This window comes from Martes martes (genome assembly GCF_963455335.1).
Source record: "Martes martes genome assembly, chromosome: 3".
Taxonomy (NCBI): domain Eukaryota; kingdom Metazoa; phylum Chordata; class Mammalia; order Carnivora; family Mustelidae; genus Martes; species Martes martes.
Window position 1 is genome coordinate 36,529,476 of NC_137890.1, and position 18,518 is coordinate 36,547,993.

Below are 18,518 nucleotides of genomic sequence, written 5' to 3' on the forward strand. Positions count from 1 at the left end.
TACTTGGAAGTACCATATTCAAAAGGCATTCCCTTCCTATCCCCAAAGTTGAGTCTAATTCTATCAATCTAATTCATATAAGGTCAAAATCAATTATTGGGGTTTTAGCCCATTGGTAATTATTGAGTGAGGCATGGTCACGTGATACAGTTTTTGTCAAGGCAACATGGAAGAAAGATTTCTGGGAAACTTTTAGTAAAGATTTCTTCACGGATTCAAGAGAGACATGCAGGAAGGAATAGTTTCTCTTTCAGTGGTATTTTTCTGTCTGAATCCGAAGCTTGAAACTATGGCAGCTATGAGGGAAACAATAAGACATTTGAGAAGATGGTTGCTTTCTGATGATGTGTTGAGTCTTTCAATTTTTTTTTTTTTTCTGGAGACAACTATCTTCTGCACTTGTCAAAAGAGATTATAGTTATTTCCTTATTATTTAAGAAAATTTTCTCAGAGCTTTCAATTTTTCTAGTCACAGGCTCCTTAGCTATCTGAAGTTTCATGTAGGTATCTCATATTTTTAAGCTAATTTTCTATGGTATCCAAAGTAAAAATGTGTAGACTTACCCTGTTCATACATCTAACATTTTTGAATATCATGCCTTAAAAGTTAACCTTGAATGAATGCATAGAAATATTTTTTTCATTAATGGTATTCATGTTTTCTTTTTAGGTTCAATTTTAAATCAAATGTTTGGTAGATTTTGCCTTTTTACCATATAAGACTGTCAGAGAAATAGCCAGGTTCTATACACATAGAAAAAATAATGTGTGTGTGTGTGTGTGTGTGTGTGTATAAAGAAAAATATCATGCATGACGTAGCTCAGTTTGTATGCACTCAAGCTCAACACTCACTAATATTCCATTTGTGCCTTCTGACTTTTTACAGAGGATCTTTTCATTGGATATATTCCAAGTTGAAAAAAATAGAATATTTTAACTCTGAAACACACAATGCTTGTATCTTCCAGATTTGCATACAGAGTTACTATAGGTAACTTGAAAAAAATTAGTCTATAGATAACCTGTGAAAATTCAAAAATTTTCTCCTTTTCCTTTTTTTTTAAGGAAAAGGAGGAAAGGCCTGCTAAAATATGATCTAAATTATTATGATGTATAATGCTAGATTCAGTATTTGAACTTGGACCCTTTGTTTTTACAGACAAATAACTTACATATCCTCTGGCTTATTACACAGACCTAACATCTCTGAATCACTTTTCAAGTGTTGATCTGGGAAGATAAATGTACTAGCATGCACACACACCCACACACCATTTTATATGTTAGGTTTACATTTATAAGATTATTTTAACAATATGTTGATCAGGTATTCTAAGCAGTAGCATTTGAAATATAGGGCATATATGAAATTTCATAGCATATATGAAATTGCCATAACTATAATATGTTTTATATATTGTTAACTGTAAGAAAAAATAACATATAGCACACAATTTCTTTAAATTATAATGTACTATCTTTGTGATTTTGCTAGTAAAGTTTGAATTAAAACCTTCAGAAAATAGTCCACCCAACTCATCTTTGCTGACATTTAAGTATTCTTTTTAAAAGCTTTATTGATGAATAATTGATATACAATAAGCTGCATATATATAAGGTGTACACTTTGACTTTTTGACATATGTATACACTCATAAAAGCCTTGCCATAATCAGAATAATGAATATATTCATCACCCACTTTTCTGATCCATCATGTTTATCCTCCTTGCTCCTACTCCATACTCAGGTACTGATGATCTGATTTATGTCATAATAGTGTAAATGTTTAAGAATTTTAATTAAGCTGGGTCATAGGGTTTGTTTATTTATCTATTTATCTATTTATTGGGTTTGGTTTGTTTCACTCCGCATAAGTATTTTGCCCTCAGCATACTTAACCATGATGTTGCATATATCAACAGTTCTTTCCTTTTTATAAGTAGTATTTCATTGTAGCCCTCGTTATTTACAGTTTTGTTTTCAACAGTTTCAGTTATCCAAGCCAGATGATCCTCCTTCTGACATGATGTCAGAAGGCCAGCAATAAGGTCATGTTAGGTCACAATGCCTGCCTCATTCACCTCACTTCATCTCATCACACAGGCATTTATTATCTTACATCATCAGTAAAAGAAGGGTGTGTACAGCACAATAAGTTATTTTTTTTTAAAGGATTTTATTTATTTGGCAGAGAGAGGTCACAAGTAGGCGGAGAGGCAGGCAGAGAGAGAGGGGGAAGCAGGCTCCCCGCCGAGCAGAGAGCCCGATGCGGGGCTCGATCCCAGGACCCTGAGATCATGATCTGAGCCGAAGGCAGAGGCTTAACCCACTGAGCCACCCAGGCGCCCCCACAATAAGTTATTTTAGGAGAGAGACCACATTCACACAACCTTTATTACAGTATATGGTTATAACTGTTCTATTGTGTTATTGGTTATTTTGTTAATCTCTTACTGTGCCTAGTTTATGCATTAAACTTTATCATAGGTATGTATGTATAGGAAAAACAGTGTGTAGAGGGTTAAGTACTATCCATGGTTTCAGGCATCCCCTGGAGGTCTTGGAAAATATCCCCCATAGATAAAGGGAATTACTGTACTATAGTTTGTTCATCTATTTACTTGTTAATGAATATTTGGGTTGTTTCCAGTGTTGGCTATTACAAAATAAATCTACTATAAACATTCATATACAAGGCTTTACATCAACGTATTGTTTTATTTTTCTTGAGTTAATACTTACGAGTGAAATGGCTGTGTCATTTGAGAGGTGAAATTGCAAAACTGTTTCCCAAAATGGATATACAATTTCACATTTCCACCAGCAGTGCTAATGCAGGTGTAGTGGTATTTCATTGTGCTTTTAGTTTCCATCCACCTGAACATTAATAATGTTGAGCACTTTTCATCCATGTATCTTCTTTTATGGAACATCTGTTTAGATCATTTGCCCATTAAATTTTTTTTTCTTGTTATTGAGTTTGAGACTTCTTTATGTATTCTGGATGCAAGTACTTTATCAGACATATGATTTTGCAAACATTTTTTTTTTCCCGGTCTGTGGTTCATCTTTTTGTCCCTTTAATATTAACCTTTGCAGCGATTTTTATGAAGTCTAATTTAACAATTTTTTTTCTTATGGATTATGTTTTCAATGTCTTCTCTAGGAAATCTTTAACTTAAGGTCACAAATTTTTTCTATTTTCTTATAGAAGATTTATAGTTTTAGTTTTTACATTTTTACATTTAGGGCTATGATCCATCCTGAGTAATCTTTTTTCTTCCATTAACCCATCACATTTATTGTTTTGTATTCTATAAGTTAGCTTCTGTGGATAACAGTTGCTTGTCCCCAAAATTTTTGCCCCAAGGATAACGTCTTAAAACAACAACAATTTTTTGTTTATACGTTTGTGGCTTGTCAGTGGGCTGGACTTGGCTGAGAATTTTTTCTGCTATTTTAGAACAAAGTTCAATCATGTATTGTGCTCAGTTGTCTGTCAGCAATATAACTATCTACCAACAAGGGGTCAGATTGATGAAACAGGCTTGCCCTGGCTTAATGACATGATGGTCTCAAATGGATCTCAAACACAACAGGGGGCATGCCTCTCATGGCCCTGATTGCCTTATGTTTTCCACTTTTCTTTTCTCCATGGTATTTCCCATGGCTGTAGTATATGAGTATTTCTGAAGGGCAAATATATAAAGAAAGGCATGATTTATGGCCATATATGCATTTTATCCTGCCTGCTCTATCTTACATGAAAGTCCTCTTGTGTACCTACTGCCCTCAATTTGAACACAAATATTCCTCTGGAAGGGCATCTAAGTCTGCTTTCCAGAACTTGACTCAGGTGCTGACCAACAAGGATATCAATTTTCGATCATACGTACCTGTCCAAATAGTAGTCATGTGTAATGCTAAATGTGAAGGGACATACAATTTGCCATATTTACTATACAACATTTCAAACTGATAAAAGTTACTGAGAATATTTTAATGGGAAGCTGGGCATCTTTCTTCTCACTTAAGGAATAAAATATGAATAAAATCAAATTCTGTCATGATGGATGCATTTCTCCCTTATGAAGAGATATGATCACTACACTGACTTTGGGATTTATTATTACCATACATAACTCTGTATAGCTCATATATATCCTATATTTTATTTCTACCTACACAAAATTGCTCTGTCACTATGTGTGTGTGTGTGTGTGTGGGTGTGGGTGTGTATATATGTGTGTGTGTGTGTATATATATATATATATATATATATACTGAAAATTACTCCATATATATTTGTACAAGTCTCTTTTTTCCCTAAACTTCATTGTTGTTGGATTAATCCATGTTGATAATGTAGATCTGGTGCATTGATCACTAGATGATTCATGTATTCTATTTGATTTATGAATATACTACGCTTTATGGGATGCTCTGTGGATGGATCCTGTTGTGCGGTGTAATTACACATAGTGTACATCTGTAATTATAAAAAAGAATAGTTTTTTAAAGAACTATTTTTAGTTTTTTAAAAAAATGAATAGTTTTTCACTTGTTGAATTAATTAGAACTAGATAATCTGTTATTGTTAATATATTAGTCATCACATTTTCAAATAAAATCAATCTCCTATATAAACATAGATTACAATAACGAGATGAGTAGATATCTAGAAACTCATTGTAAAACCCAAGGTCACACTGATTATCTCCAGATATTTTATAGTTTTACATTTTGCATTAAAGTTTACTATTCACTTTGGATTAATTTTTGTATAAGTTGTGAGGCAGGGTCTAAATTAAACAGTTTGCATTCAGAAAGCCAATTGCTCCACTACAAGTGTTTAAAGAGGTTTAAGTTTCTTCACTGAATTACCATTTCTGAGTAAACTTTATAAAATGTGTGGGGTATGGATTAAAATACAAGTTTCTGCCTGTGGGTATCTGATTGTACCAACACCATTTTTAAAAAAACTATCCTTTCTCGATTAAATTGTCTAGTGCCTTTGCAAAAACTAGTTATTAATATATGGGTGGTTCTAAATCTGGAGTCTATTTTTTCCATTGATCTGCATATATTTAGACAAGTCCCAGTTTTAATTACTGTAGTTTTGTAATAAGTTTTAAAATCTGGTAGCATTATTACTTTGTTCTTTTTCAAAATTGTTTGGTTATTGTAGGCCATGGCATTTGCATATGAATTTTAGAATCATTTCTGTAATTTCTACAAAAAGTCTGCTGGGATTTTGAATATGATTATAATAAATCTATAGGTTAATTTGGGGTGAACTGAAATGTTAACAATGTTACATTTTCCAGCCCATAGGCACAGTATTTCTCCAACTTCACCTACTACTCCAGCAATTATAATTAGAATGCTGTGGTGGGATATCCCAAGACTATCTCCCCAAGTTCAGAGATTTTGTAGGATGGCTCACAGGACTCAGCACATAGTCATACCAAAGGTTATGATTTATTATGGCAAAAGGATTCAGTGCAGAGTCAGGGAAGGGAAATGGGTGAAGCCCCAGAGAAACAAGGCACAAACCTCCAAAAGCTCCATTCCGAGTGCAATCACACAGGGCACAGTTGATGTCTTCCTCAATGAGATGTGACGAAGCATGTGAATTGTTGCCAACAAGGGAGATTCATTAGAGACTCAGTGTCCTGGGTTTTTATGGAGGTCTGATCACATAGGCAGCGTCTAATTAGCATGTGCCAAAATTCAAGAATCCCAGAAGGAAAGCAGGTGTTCAGCATAGGCCATATTGTTTATACAAACACTTTAGGTAGAATGAGCCATTTGTATTAGTTAATGGTGGGAACCCCTTTGAAATCTAAGTTTTTAGACAGGAGTCAAGGGTAAATCTTACAAGCAGGCCTTTTCAAAAATAGAAGGTCAGGACTACTGTGTTAATTTTTTTTTCTGCATAATTGTTATCAAAACAATTAGTTAATTGGGGCACCTGGGTGGCTCAGTCACTTAAGCATCTGCTTTAAGCGCAGCTCATGGTCCCGGAGTCCTGGGATCCAGCCCCGCATCAGGCACCAGGCTCCCCGCTTAGCAGGGAGCCTGTTTCTCCTGTCTCCGTCTGCCCCTCCCCCCTGCTCATGCTCTCTCTTTCAAATACATACATACATACATACATACATACATACACCTTTAAAAAACAGAAAACGGGCACCTGGGTGGCTCAGTGGGTTAAAGCCTCTGCCTTCCGCTCAGGTCATGATGCCAGGGTCCTGGGATCAAGCCCCATATCGGGCTCTCTGCTCAGCGGGAAGCCTGCTTCCCCCTCTGTCTCTCTGCCTGCCTCTCTGCCTACTTGTGATCTCTGTCAAATAAACAAATAAAATCTTAAAACAAAACAAAACAAAACAAAAAACCAGAAAACAATTAGTTAAAATTAAAGGAAGTTATTCTCCCAATGTTCTGAAATCAAAGTAAAATGGAATCTATAAAAGCCATACCATCTGTATTTATCTCTTTTATCTGATTTTCACAAGACCCATGCTAGGAAGCATGTAACCATCTTCTTGGCAGTCTTACTGGAAGTTTTAGGTAAAATTCCTCTGAAGGTCTGAAATCATGACAATATTTTAAAAGATATAAATATTATCAAAAGTTGTTATGCATATGATCAATTATAAATAACCAACTTTAATGTGTTCATGTTATCTCCTTTATATTTCATACTTTTATTCTTATAAGTTTAGGTACACATTTCATAAATCATTTAAAATCTATAAAATACAGGTTTCTGTACCCTGTAGAATACTTCATTCTGGTGCCTACTATAATATTCATAAAACTTAAAATATAGATCAATAACCGTGCTGACATAATTTATCTTAAAATCATTCAAGCTTGTGTGAATCTTTCAACTTCGGATGAATAGTTTATTTGACATTATTATTGAATGATAATGTGAAATATAAACACCTCCAAGAATTGCACTGGCAAATGTCTCCTCTGCTGAGTTGACCTATGTTACTCAATGTTCTACTAGTTGATAATAACCGAATAATAGGATCCTTGTGCTTTTATCAAAATCTTGTAAGCTCAAAAGTAACTATTTTAACTTTTATTATTGATAATGTCCCACTTTTATATTAAAACTAAACTTTATGTAGCTAATTTAAGTGGAAATTAGTATATAATAAAAAAGTATTTAATTTTGTTCTTATATACTGTTCCTTTTAATTTATTGTTTCCACTTTACCTGCTTTTTTCTTCATTAAATCCCTAGCTACACTTGGAAGCATGCTTTAGATTCCTTTGCTGTCTTATTCTATCAGTGACACTTATAAAAAAAATATAATACACTTTAACTATTAAACATGTTAAGTTATAGGTGAAATGTCATGTTTGAAAGCAAAGTTATCCCCCACCCAACAGATTACTAATTATAAAGGAAAAAAAAATCTTTAAAATGAAGAAGTCTAGTAGACACTGCCTTAAATAGGGTACCAAACTTAACACCATTAACCATGAGATCTACTCACATTATGAACCTCCCTGTATAAGCCACTGAAAAGGGTACCATATCACCTATATGGTGTCCCTGCCAGAAAAGGTCCCAGCTAAATGTAGTCATGGAGAAATAATATGACTAATCCGACCTGGGGAATTCTACAAAATAACTAATCTGGATTCTTCTCTAATATAAATGTCATGAATGATAAAATGGCTAGAAAACAGCTATAAATTAAAGAAGACCAAAGGGACATAATAAGTAAATATAGTGTGAGTCTTTATTACACCCTGAATTTAAAAATAAAACCTATAAAAAGCACATTATTTGGACATTTGGGGAGATTTACATCATAGCAAATACTATTGTATTAGTTTTGTAAGTGTAAAAATTTTATAGTAGCTATGTAGGAGAACACTTTTGTTCTTAGAGGCACATGCTGAGGTATTTAGGGGTGAAATATAATGGTTGGAGTAACTGAATAATTCAGCAGCTATAGTATAAACACACATATGCAGAAAGATATGGCAAAATGTTAACACTTGGTGAAATTAGGTAAAAGAGTAAATGGGTGTTTATGGAACTGTTCTTGCAAATTACTATAGGTTAAAAAAATCCAGAATAAAAACTTTGGTATGGAAAAAAAATAAAGGCATTCTGCTTATAAAGTTATTTCTTCATAAATATTCTGTCCTTGAAAGATGAATTTTTGAAAGTAGACAACTTTTCTAACATGCTATAGAAATACTACTGATGAAAAAGGTAGAAATTAAAAAAAAATTGTAGTAACATTATAAAGTTATAAAATATATTCCAACTAACAAGGATACACTCTTAAATTTCAACTAGGTGATAACATATTAATGATGAAAGTTGATTATTTTTTCCTATACTTTTACATTTGATTTTCAAATTTTGTGTAGCCTGTCTTCCAAATACACCAATGAATTAAAATATCCCTTTTATATAGAGACTGGTCACCATTATTGAATATTAGAGACTGCAGTGTAGGAAAATAAAACACTATTATCTCAGAAAAATATCTAAAGTTCTCAAAATTTTGCTATTAAGTGGAGAACACAGAAACTTATTTTGGGTAATAATAATTAAAACAGAATGTGATGGGGGCGCTTCAGTGGTTCAGTCAATTAACCATCTGCCTTGCACTCAGGTCATGATCCCTGTGTCCTGGGATTGAACCCCAGGTCAGGCTCCCCGCTAATCTCCCTCTCCCCGCTCATATTCTCTCTCCCTCTCTCTCTCAAATAAATAAAGAAAATCTTAAAAAAATAAAAAATAAATGTGGTAAAGTTACATAAAGACAGAAAAGTAGAAATAAAATGAATCCATGATCAAAGAAAAAGAATGACATTATTAAAACTCAGTAATAAAAATTGATGTTTATGAATTAATTAAAAATTCCATAAAATGAATAATTCCCATTGGTAGAAATTTTACTATTAAAAGTTATTTAAATTTTTAGTAAGTCAAGGTTAAAGAGTATATAAGATAAAGCAAAAAAAATTATCTATGATTTTAAAGGTAAATATGAAAATATTATAAATTTCAATATAAATAATTCTTATGGAGAGAACTTCTAGAAGTAAAAATAAAATATTTCTAAAATTTAGCATATCAACTTTAAACAAAATATAAAATATACTGGAGAGAGAATTAGTGAATAGAATGTATAAAGAAATAGATATGGAGGAGGGAATGATTTGATCCAATACATAGCACTTGGTGTAATAGTCTCTAAGAGAAAATTGAAGAAGCAAAGGTAAGGAGGAAGAACCATTTCCATAAAAATAGGCAATACTTTTCCAGAATTTTCATATTTAGCAAGATCAATAATTTCTGAGCAAAATGAACAAAAATAAATTTTCTAAAAATCTCCTGTCCATTACTATTACTCTATATTATGCATTAATAAGACTCAAAAAAGTTGATTCTCTGAAACAATTAAACAATCCACTGAAAAATAGGTTAATTTAACAAAATAAGGATGACAGAAGGCAAAAATAAAAAATCCATGGTATGAAAAATTTCCAATAATTTTAGATACACACTAATTAAAATAAAATTAAAACTGTACAATTTAGAGTAAATTGGATAGCAAGAATCAATAAAACCAATAAAGCAATAAAAGTAAAAATTTATTTGACTACTGGACTTTATTATTTAAGTATTAGTAGCTTAAGTATTGAGTATTATTATTTGAAACTAGTAGCTCTTGGTTTAGAGCTCAGATACCCAGGTTCCTTACTCTTTGTGCATCGACCACCCACCAGGGGTTTATGTCGTCTTTACTTTGCTGGTAGAAGAGAAAGAGAGTTTGGATGAAGGACACTCATGTCACAGATGCCTTGGTGTGGTAGTAACACACATCCTCTATTCATAGTCTACTGACCTATATCATGATGTTAACATGTGGCCTGATCCTGTGTCCAGGAAAATGAGTGAAGCTATTTCTAATGAAGAGTAGCAGTCTGTGCCACAAAAACTAAAATGGAATAAGCCATTCGTATGACTTAGAAATACTCAATAATGAGTGACACATAGAAAATCTGAGCAGTGAATAAACTTATTAAAGATGTGTTGAATTGCTAAATAAAACCTAACCCCAAATAGTTAAGCCCAGAAGTCTTCACAGGAATGTTTTACAAACATACAGAAATAGCCCATTCGTTAATAAATTATTCCAGTAGTTAGATAAAAGAGGAAGCACTAAAAGAGCTCTTTTTTTAAATTAATTGAGAATTGAAAGAAAGAAAGAAAGAAAAAGAAAAATTGTAGAAAATTATAATCATGGGTACAGTGAGTTAAATACAATACTAGCAATCTACAATACATGTATTATATATGTATATATAATTATCTATATACATTTATTCATTATCCACACATAGGTGTTTTGTATTAATATAAACATGAATGTATTGTCAGAAACGCTGTGAACCTTTGCTCTCCGAAGCTTGTAAACATGTTTTGTGAAACTTACTTGTTAATCTTTTTTTTCCGTAATTCACAACAAAAAGTACAATCATAGTTCCTACTGAAGTGGACACAGATATTTCATACATACTAGATGATTTTGAACATTACATGAAGTAAGAAATGCCAGATGCTTAAAAGAGTTGTTGGCCTTTAGTAAGTTATATTTATCTTGGTTATGGGTCTAGGTTCAGGTCATTTCTAGCAGATTGACCTAACGTTTTAAATAATACAATGGTACATGGTTTAAGCAGAGTTTTGTAATTCTCTTCACGTACTGTTTAGGTTGCTTGGAATTAAAGGAAGACACCATTGAAAACCTTCTTGCTGCAGCATGCCTTCTTCAGCTTCCTCAAGTAGTGGAAGTGTGCTGCCATTTCCTCATGAAGCTGTTGCACCCATCCAACTGTTTGGGGATCCGAGCCTTCGCAGATGCTCAAGGGTGCATTGAGTTAATGAAAGTAGCCCACAGCTACACAATGGTAAGGAGATTTAATATTTTAATCATAGAGGCAGAGCTGTATTATCAGAGGTTAAAACAATTACTGTCATTGCATCGAATGACTTCTTTCTGTTTAAAATGAGTTCTACAAGCTTGGCACATTTCTATTATGGGGCACAATGTAGTACATAGTATTTTATAATAGCAAAGTTAAAAAAAAAATAAAGCCTGTTCATAATGGACTTTATATCTACATTGCCTATAAATTGTAAGCAAAGCCATAAAGCAATTATAGACTTTTAAGATTTTAGAAATTATTTAAATGAATCTTTCTTATTGCTCCCAACAAATCTCTTTTTATATCTACTACCACAGCTGCCATTTTTTTTTCCTTTTCTTTCTAGTAAAGAGCTACCAGTCTGTTCCACAAAAACAAACAAACAAACAAACAAACCAAAAAAAACAAAAACAAAAAAAACCACACACAAAAACTTCTCTTTTCCCCTTTTATCTTACAACCTTTTTACTATGGAATAAGTTCTATCAACCAAAATTCAGTGTTGAAGTATCACCCACAATGTGTTAGTATGTGAGGGCTTTTGATTGCAATTAGGTTTAGATGAGGTCTTGAGGGTGGGTTCCTTATGATGAGATTAGTGCCCTTATACAGAGAGACACCAGAGAGTTTGCCTCTTATCTCTCTCCACCTTGTGAGGACACAGTGAGAAGGTGGCGATCTGCAAGCCAGCAAGAGAGCCTTCACCAGGGACCCCAATCAGTCTACCTCTTCATCCTAGATTTCCCAATCTCCTGAATATGGGAGAGAAATTTATGTTCCTTAAGCTACCCAGGTAGTAGTATTTTGTTATAACAGCCCAGGCTCACTGATACATTTTCATCATAGCACATTATGTTTGGTATGGCTTTGCCTATACGAGTTGTGGAAGAAAAAATCATACTTACAGTATATGTTATAAAGATTTATTGGTAGAGTAAATATTTGATTTTAGAATTCCTGGAAACTTCTATAGTAAGTGAAAATATTTAAATATATAAACGAAATGATCTATAATTTTTTTTTAATAATTGACTTTCTGTACCATTTTAATGACAGGCTTAAATGGAGTGAATACACTCAGTAAATACTCCAAAAATAATTTAAACCTGTTTATATTTGTCTCTTTGATTTTTTCCATATGTAAATAAGTATTTTAACAGCTTTATAGAGATACCAAAATCATTTGAATTGCACACTTTAAATGTGTGAATTTTGTGCTGTGGGATTTTTTTTATGTTATCTCCTTTCTAGAGTAGAATAATAAGTAATAACAATTCACACAATATTTCATACCCTAGAAATAATTATTATAAAAACACTTAATTTAGTTTTGACATATAGTAAACCCTATATAAAATGTTACCTATTTTTCTTATTTTTGTTATTAACATTATTAATGATTTGATTGTTATTATTGAAACAACCAATTTTAAAATATAAAACTTTCCATGTCCAACTCAAGGGAAGAAGTTATATAAGTCGCATTAAGTTTTATATTTTGTACTTGCTACTTATTAAAAAGCTCTTATTTTAGGCTTTAACATCTTTTCAAGTCACTAATGATTGTCAGCCATATAAGTCTTCTAATCGTTATTCTTATACAGAATTTCAATATTATTTTTTCTTCTTTAATCCTTTAAGCTGATTAGTAAATTAAATGAAAATATACAAATAAAAAAGAGGTAGATACATGCTTTGTAATTCTATTGTCATTTTTTTCTTTTGAAATATTCCATGACAGGGCATAGTACTGCTACTTAAATTAAATGAACCATATAAAATCAATGTAAACAAATACTTCATCAACCAAAATATCAAAGTCCAACTGCAGTCATTTAATTATGCACATTTAATTGCAATTAAGAGTTCCTGGCTTAGCTAAGTCAAAGAACAATATGCCTCCATATCTAGAGGGATAATGGTCCCTTCTGGTCTAGTTTGAAATTATTAATTTAGTAATAAAGATGTTTTTCTTGCAGCTGCTTGGGCTGGACTGTAATTTATCACACAGTAATAGCAATATTTTTTCTTTGGGCATTTTAAAATTTATATTCTATAGTAAAGTGTATTTAAAACCAAAATATAGAAGAGTTCTATTTAATACACTTAACATTCTAAACAACTCTATTTTAATTTATTTTTGAGAGCATGAATGGATTATGTGTTTTGTTATGTCTGTTGAAATTTAAATGATTTCAAATTCTTTTGGAAACATGAAGCTTCAATATTCTCCAGATGCTCATGGGTTACCATTTTAGTGAAGAAAATTTACTGACCAGTTATCTTCCCAATTCACTATTTCTTTCAATTCTAACACTTTAAAATGAGTGTTTTGCATCTGGTATTATAATTTCTCACCACATCTTTGCTTCTGATCCTTGTTTAATCACACATGTGTCCTCATCTAATCTATTCAATCTATGCTTTGAGAACAAACCTATTATCAGGTTTTTTTTTTTTTCCTTTTTAACTGCTTTAATATAGCAATCATCTCAGGCTTCCTGGTACATCTGGGACTAAATTCTTTACTGGCTCTTATTATTTATTGGTTTGTTTTATAAGTAACATTTTTAATCTAATTTTTTAATTTCCTTGCTAAAATTTTTTTTAGATATGAACTTGACCTTGAATAGCCAGGTCTTACCTCGCTGGCTACCTGCCTTTGCTATTTATATCCTTTGCTAACTTTCCTTTGGAAATTTCACCCAGTTATTTGGCTTCAGCTATTGATTTTGTGTGGATAATTCCAAAATCTATTAAGGAAGGTGACCCAATCTGGCAGTGGTTCATGTGCAAAATACTGGAAAATTTTGAATGCAAGCTCAGTATTAGGCAGAAGTGTGAAACTAATTCTAAAACATTAATTTGGACTTTGGCTTCATGAATATGAAGACAGAAACAAAATAATTGAAGGAAATAGTCCCCCTCTATTATTAGTCAGAGTTCATTATGAGATCTGTACTTAATTTTTGACATCATATTTTAAAAGCATTAGAGAGTGACAAATAGAAACATAAGAATGATGACAATAGTAAATATTTTATAATCATGTCGTATGAAGGGATGCTGTGAGACATTTGGATGCCCGTAGCTGAATTATATTATGGCATGAAAATAGCCATTTTGCATATTTGTTAGAATAGACATTTCTAAAACAGGGTTGTGTAAATGTTTCATTCTGTTTTTCACTTTAGTAGTAATCTGTTCAAATTAAATGTTATATGAAAGAATAATATTAAGGTTGATTTGCTTTTTGTGAGGATGAATGGAAAGTCCAGAAGTCTACTTCAGTCACCTGATCTTTCTTTCTCTGCTGGGTTGTCTGTTTCCACTAATCATCACTGCCACTTCCCTCCAAGGTCATCTGGCCTTTTGAGGAAATTCCTAGAACTTCATTTTCCAGAAATACTCTCTCCATTTGGTTCCAAGTTAGAGTTTGCCAATAACAAGCATCCATGTAGGGGTTGGGAGGTGGGAGAGGCAAGGTACAACTTCTGTTAAGAGCAGGAAAATGGACAAATGGAAAAATGAAATACCTTCTTTGCAAGACTTTGTAAGAGGTGTACTTCACTGCTGGAGACTGCGACCTCCTGGAGATTCTTGAGGAATGGAGTGCCTTTGCCGAGTGCTTTTGAGAACAATTTACATAGAACTGAAGGTTGAGACCATTAACATAAATTTTCTGACCTTCACTTGTACCACCTGTCAATTCACTATCTACAACCTTTCTTACATTGAACATAGAGTGGCTTGTTTTCCTAACCCAACACTTACCTCAAAAAAGCAGATTCACACTCCAAATTTGGATATGCATAGTCCTCCATGCCTAACTTCTAAACCACCCCCTGGGCATTTTCCCTCAAAAATAAATGGAGTTGACTTCACCCTTCCTAAACACGTGCTGTGAATTCCTTTCACTTATACTTTACTCATGATATTTCTCTTGCCTGGCATCTCTGGGATCTAATTTGAAATAACCCCTCAGCTTCCAGTTTTCATTCTTCCATGCCTAAGAAATGTCTTAAAACTTTTCATAGCATTCTTTCTCTCCTTTGAAATCTTAGTATTCCTTTATTTAGGATTATGTGATATCATCATAAATTTCCTTATACAAATAATTATCTATTTATATCTTTGTGATTGGTCTTCACAACTCTATTACAGAATCCTTTCTGACAGAGTAAGTATTTTTTGTGGAAATGTATTTTGCCCTGACAAAGTACCTAGTACATTGTAATATAATAACATATTTCCTTCGGATAGTCTTTTAGGATTGTGACTCTCAGCACTCATGAATTCAGTGACTCAAGAAGACCACACATGGCTTTCCTTTCTTTTCAATCCACTTCTTACCATTATTTTCCCTATGCACATAGTTCTAGCCACACCTATCATACTGCTTTTTGACTACAATAAGCATCTCACCTGATGACCTTTGTGGTTGCTCTTTCTTCCCTCTGCTAGAAACACTCCCCTACCAAACATTTATATCCTTTAATCCTCTGCCTCATTCAGATGTCTGTTCAAATATCACTTCCACAAAGTCCTCATCTCTGAATGTTCTTTTTTTTTTAATAAAGATTTATTTATTTGTTTTAGAGACAGAGAGAGGGAGGGAGAGAGAGAGTAGGGAGAGAGGCAGATGAAGAGGGAGAGAGAGAATCTCAGCAGACTCCTTGCTGAGCACAGAGCCCAGTGAAGGCCTTGACCTTATGACCCTAAGATCATGACCTGAGCCAAAATGGAGAGTTGGGCGCTTAATGCACTGAGCCACTCAGGCACTCCTCATTTCTGAATAGTCTGTATAATGTGGCACTGCCTTCAAAACCCTCTATTCCCTTACACTATTTCATATCCTCTAAAGTACTTATGAGTGTCTGGATTTATATTTTTTATTCTGTCATTGTTTTGTTGCTTTCTTCTCTACCATTACTATGGTAGCTTCTTGGTAACATTTTTTTTTTAACTTTTTACCTTAAGTGCATAATATTTATTGTTGAGTGAAAGAGTGAGTGACTACTGAATACTCTGTAACAGGAACTATAGTAGGTAGCCCTGGAGATACAAGGGTGACCAAAACAGACATCGATTGCTCTTAGAATAAAGATGAATATGTTGAATGTAAATAAATTATTACTATAAATGACAATTATATATATACATAAATATCACACATATGTATTTATATGGTAACTGTTAGAAAGGAGAGTAAGATATGTGGAAGAGTTAAGACCACCTTATACTGGGACGCCTGGGTGTGTCAGTTGGTTGGGTGGCTGCCTTCGGCTCAGGTCATGATCCCAGCATCCTGGGATCGAGTCCCACATTGGGCCCCTTGCTCGGCGGGGAGCCTGGTTCTCCCTCTGCCTCCATCTGCCAGTGCTCTCTCTCTCTCTCTCTGACAAATAAATAAATAAAATCTTTAAAAAAAAAAAAAGACCACCTTATACTGAGTTATAAAGGATTAGGCAGACTTCATCAGGGGAAGAACATTCATAGAACATTCATGATGAGCCGATGATCTGAGGTGGGAAGGACCTTATTCTGTTTAAGGAAATTCAAATGTGATGGGATGGTGGGGCAGAAAGGAAGAGAGGTGGATGTTAAGGCAGGAAATTTAGGCAGAGTCAATTTTCCAAGGTTAATGAGAATTTGTTAAGGATTCAGATTTTTATATTGAATATTAAAGTATATCATTGAAAGTTTTTTGAGCAAGTAAAAGCCAAGATTTAATTGAAAGACTAGTTGTCGGACTGCCATGAGGAGGGGGCAAGAAGAGACCAAGAATAAAGGTCGGCTCTTTGCTAGAGGCCTGTATGTATGTTGGCTGAGTGAGAAAGAAAAGGAGAAACTGAGGTGACTAACTGCTGCCATTGTGTTTGATAGCAATGCTTTTCACTACTGGTGCTGACGGTATCCAAGTTAAGTATATATAGTATGTATCAGGCATTGTTCCAGGTGTTACACATACTTAATTTAATCCTTTCAAAACCCCTGCAAGGTATGTGTAATACCCATTCCAAAAATGATAAAACTAAGATTCAGGGATGTTCAATAATTTACTGAAGAATAATATCAAGAACATGGTAGAGTGGGGATTTAAGCCTAGGGCTGTCTTACTACAAATTAGATATTCTATTTAATACACTGATGATTACACAGTGATTGCATTTTATACATTATATCAAATCAGATTTCTGATGTCCAGAACACTTCAAAACATGGACTACTTCAGACAAATGGACTTTAGAAATCTAAAACGTAGATAAGAGCCCAGAACTTCGGGACACCTGGGTGGCTCAGTGGGTTAAGCCTCTGTCTTCGGTTCAGGTCATGATCTCAGATTCCTGGGATGAGTTTCCTCTCTGCCTGCCTGCCTCTCTGCCTACTTGTGATCGCTCTCTCTCTCTCTGTCAAATAAAGAAATAAAATCTTTAAAAAAAAAAAAAAAAAGAGCCCAGAACTTCATGAATATTTTGTTCCTCAGTTTTTGTTTTTGTTTGGTTTTCATTTCCCTGTTCAGTGCCCTCTCCCTTTCATCCCATTGTTACCAGCCTGGCATGCAGCATTTTACCATGTTTATGCTAGAGGCAGAGGTGTGGCAGTGGGACTCAGCAAGAGGCTACCATATTCAATCAATAATAGCCTTGAAAGGTGGAAGTCTCAGAACTGGATCATAAAGCCTCCCCGAGTCAGTGTGAGAGTAGCTGTCCTGTCATCCTGGTACTCTAAAAATCCTATACGTCATTCACTGATCCTTCAGAGCCATTAGAGCAATACTGGAGAATGCTGTCATGAAAGCAATGCTCTCTGTTTGTGGTTTTGAAATATCTGGCATTTCTTACAGTTCCTAGCTAGCAGCGTGCTCTTTTTTATCTTTACCAATAACCCTTCCAATAACCCATAAATTAGAGTTTGCGTTGGGAAAATACATGGAACTTAATTTTAAATTGCTTTGTGTTTCTAAGTCATTAAAGCAAAAAACTATCATTGATAGTTTTCTCAGGACAATTATGTGATAAATTAGTAATAAAATTTGTGTTGAATGTTATCTTGTTTTATTATTATTCATTACTTCGCGTTACTACTTTTCATTATCTTATATACATAGCTGGTCTGAGTAGAGTTTAAGTAAATATACAGTTGTCAAGTTTAAAAAAGGCAAAGTTTGACTTTCAGCGTTTCTTTGTAAATTGAAGTAATGAAGGTTCAATACAATGAGGGGCTTGGATGACAACTGCCATCAGAGCTCGATGATCACAAGCAGTAAGGAAGCATGTGGAATCTTCCCTAGAAAGGAGCTTCCTATTGTTTTTCTTTACTTCCTCTGTCCCTAAATTAAGCTTACAGCTCTTTACAGGAAGTCATCTGCTAACTCACAGTCTTTGGGACACTTCTAGTCTACTGGCTAAGACGAAGTTGATTTGAGTGGACTTTTTAAAAAGTTGACTTTTGTGTTTAGTGTCATGTGCAAACAGGATATTCACATTACACTGAATAAACTGATAGAGATGTATAATAAATAGTAATATTATAAC

The 18,518-nt window shown here is 33.6% G+C and overlaps 1 protein-coding gene across 2 annotated transcripts in view; it reads left to right on the top strand.

Annotated features, from left to right (window-relative positions):
• Positions 1–18,518, top strand: part of KLHL1 (kelch like family member 1) — a gene marked incomplete at both ends in the record, with an annotated part of 369,773 nt that overhangs the window by 151,930 nt on the left and 199,325 nt on the right. For both annotated transcript variants that reach the window (XM_080797852.1, XM_080797853.1), the window contains one exon: positions 10,766–10,962. In XM_080797852.1, coding sequence (XP_080653978.1) covers positions 10,766–10,962 — 197 coding nt within the window. The remainder of the gene's footprint in view (positions 1–10,765; positions 10,963–18,518) is intronic.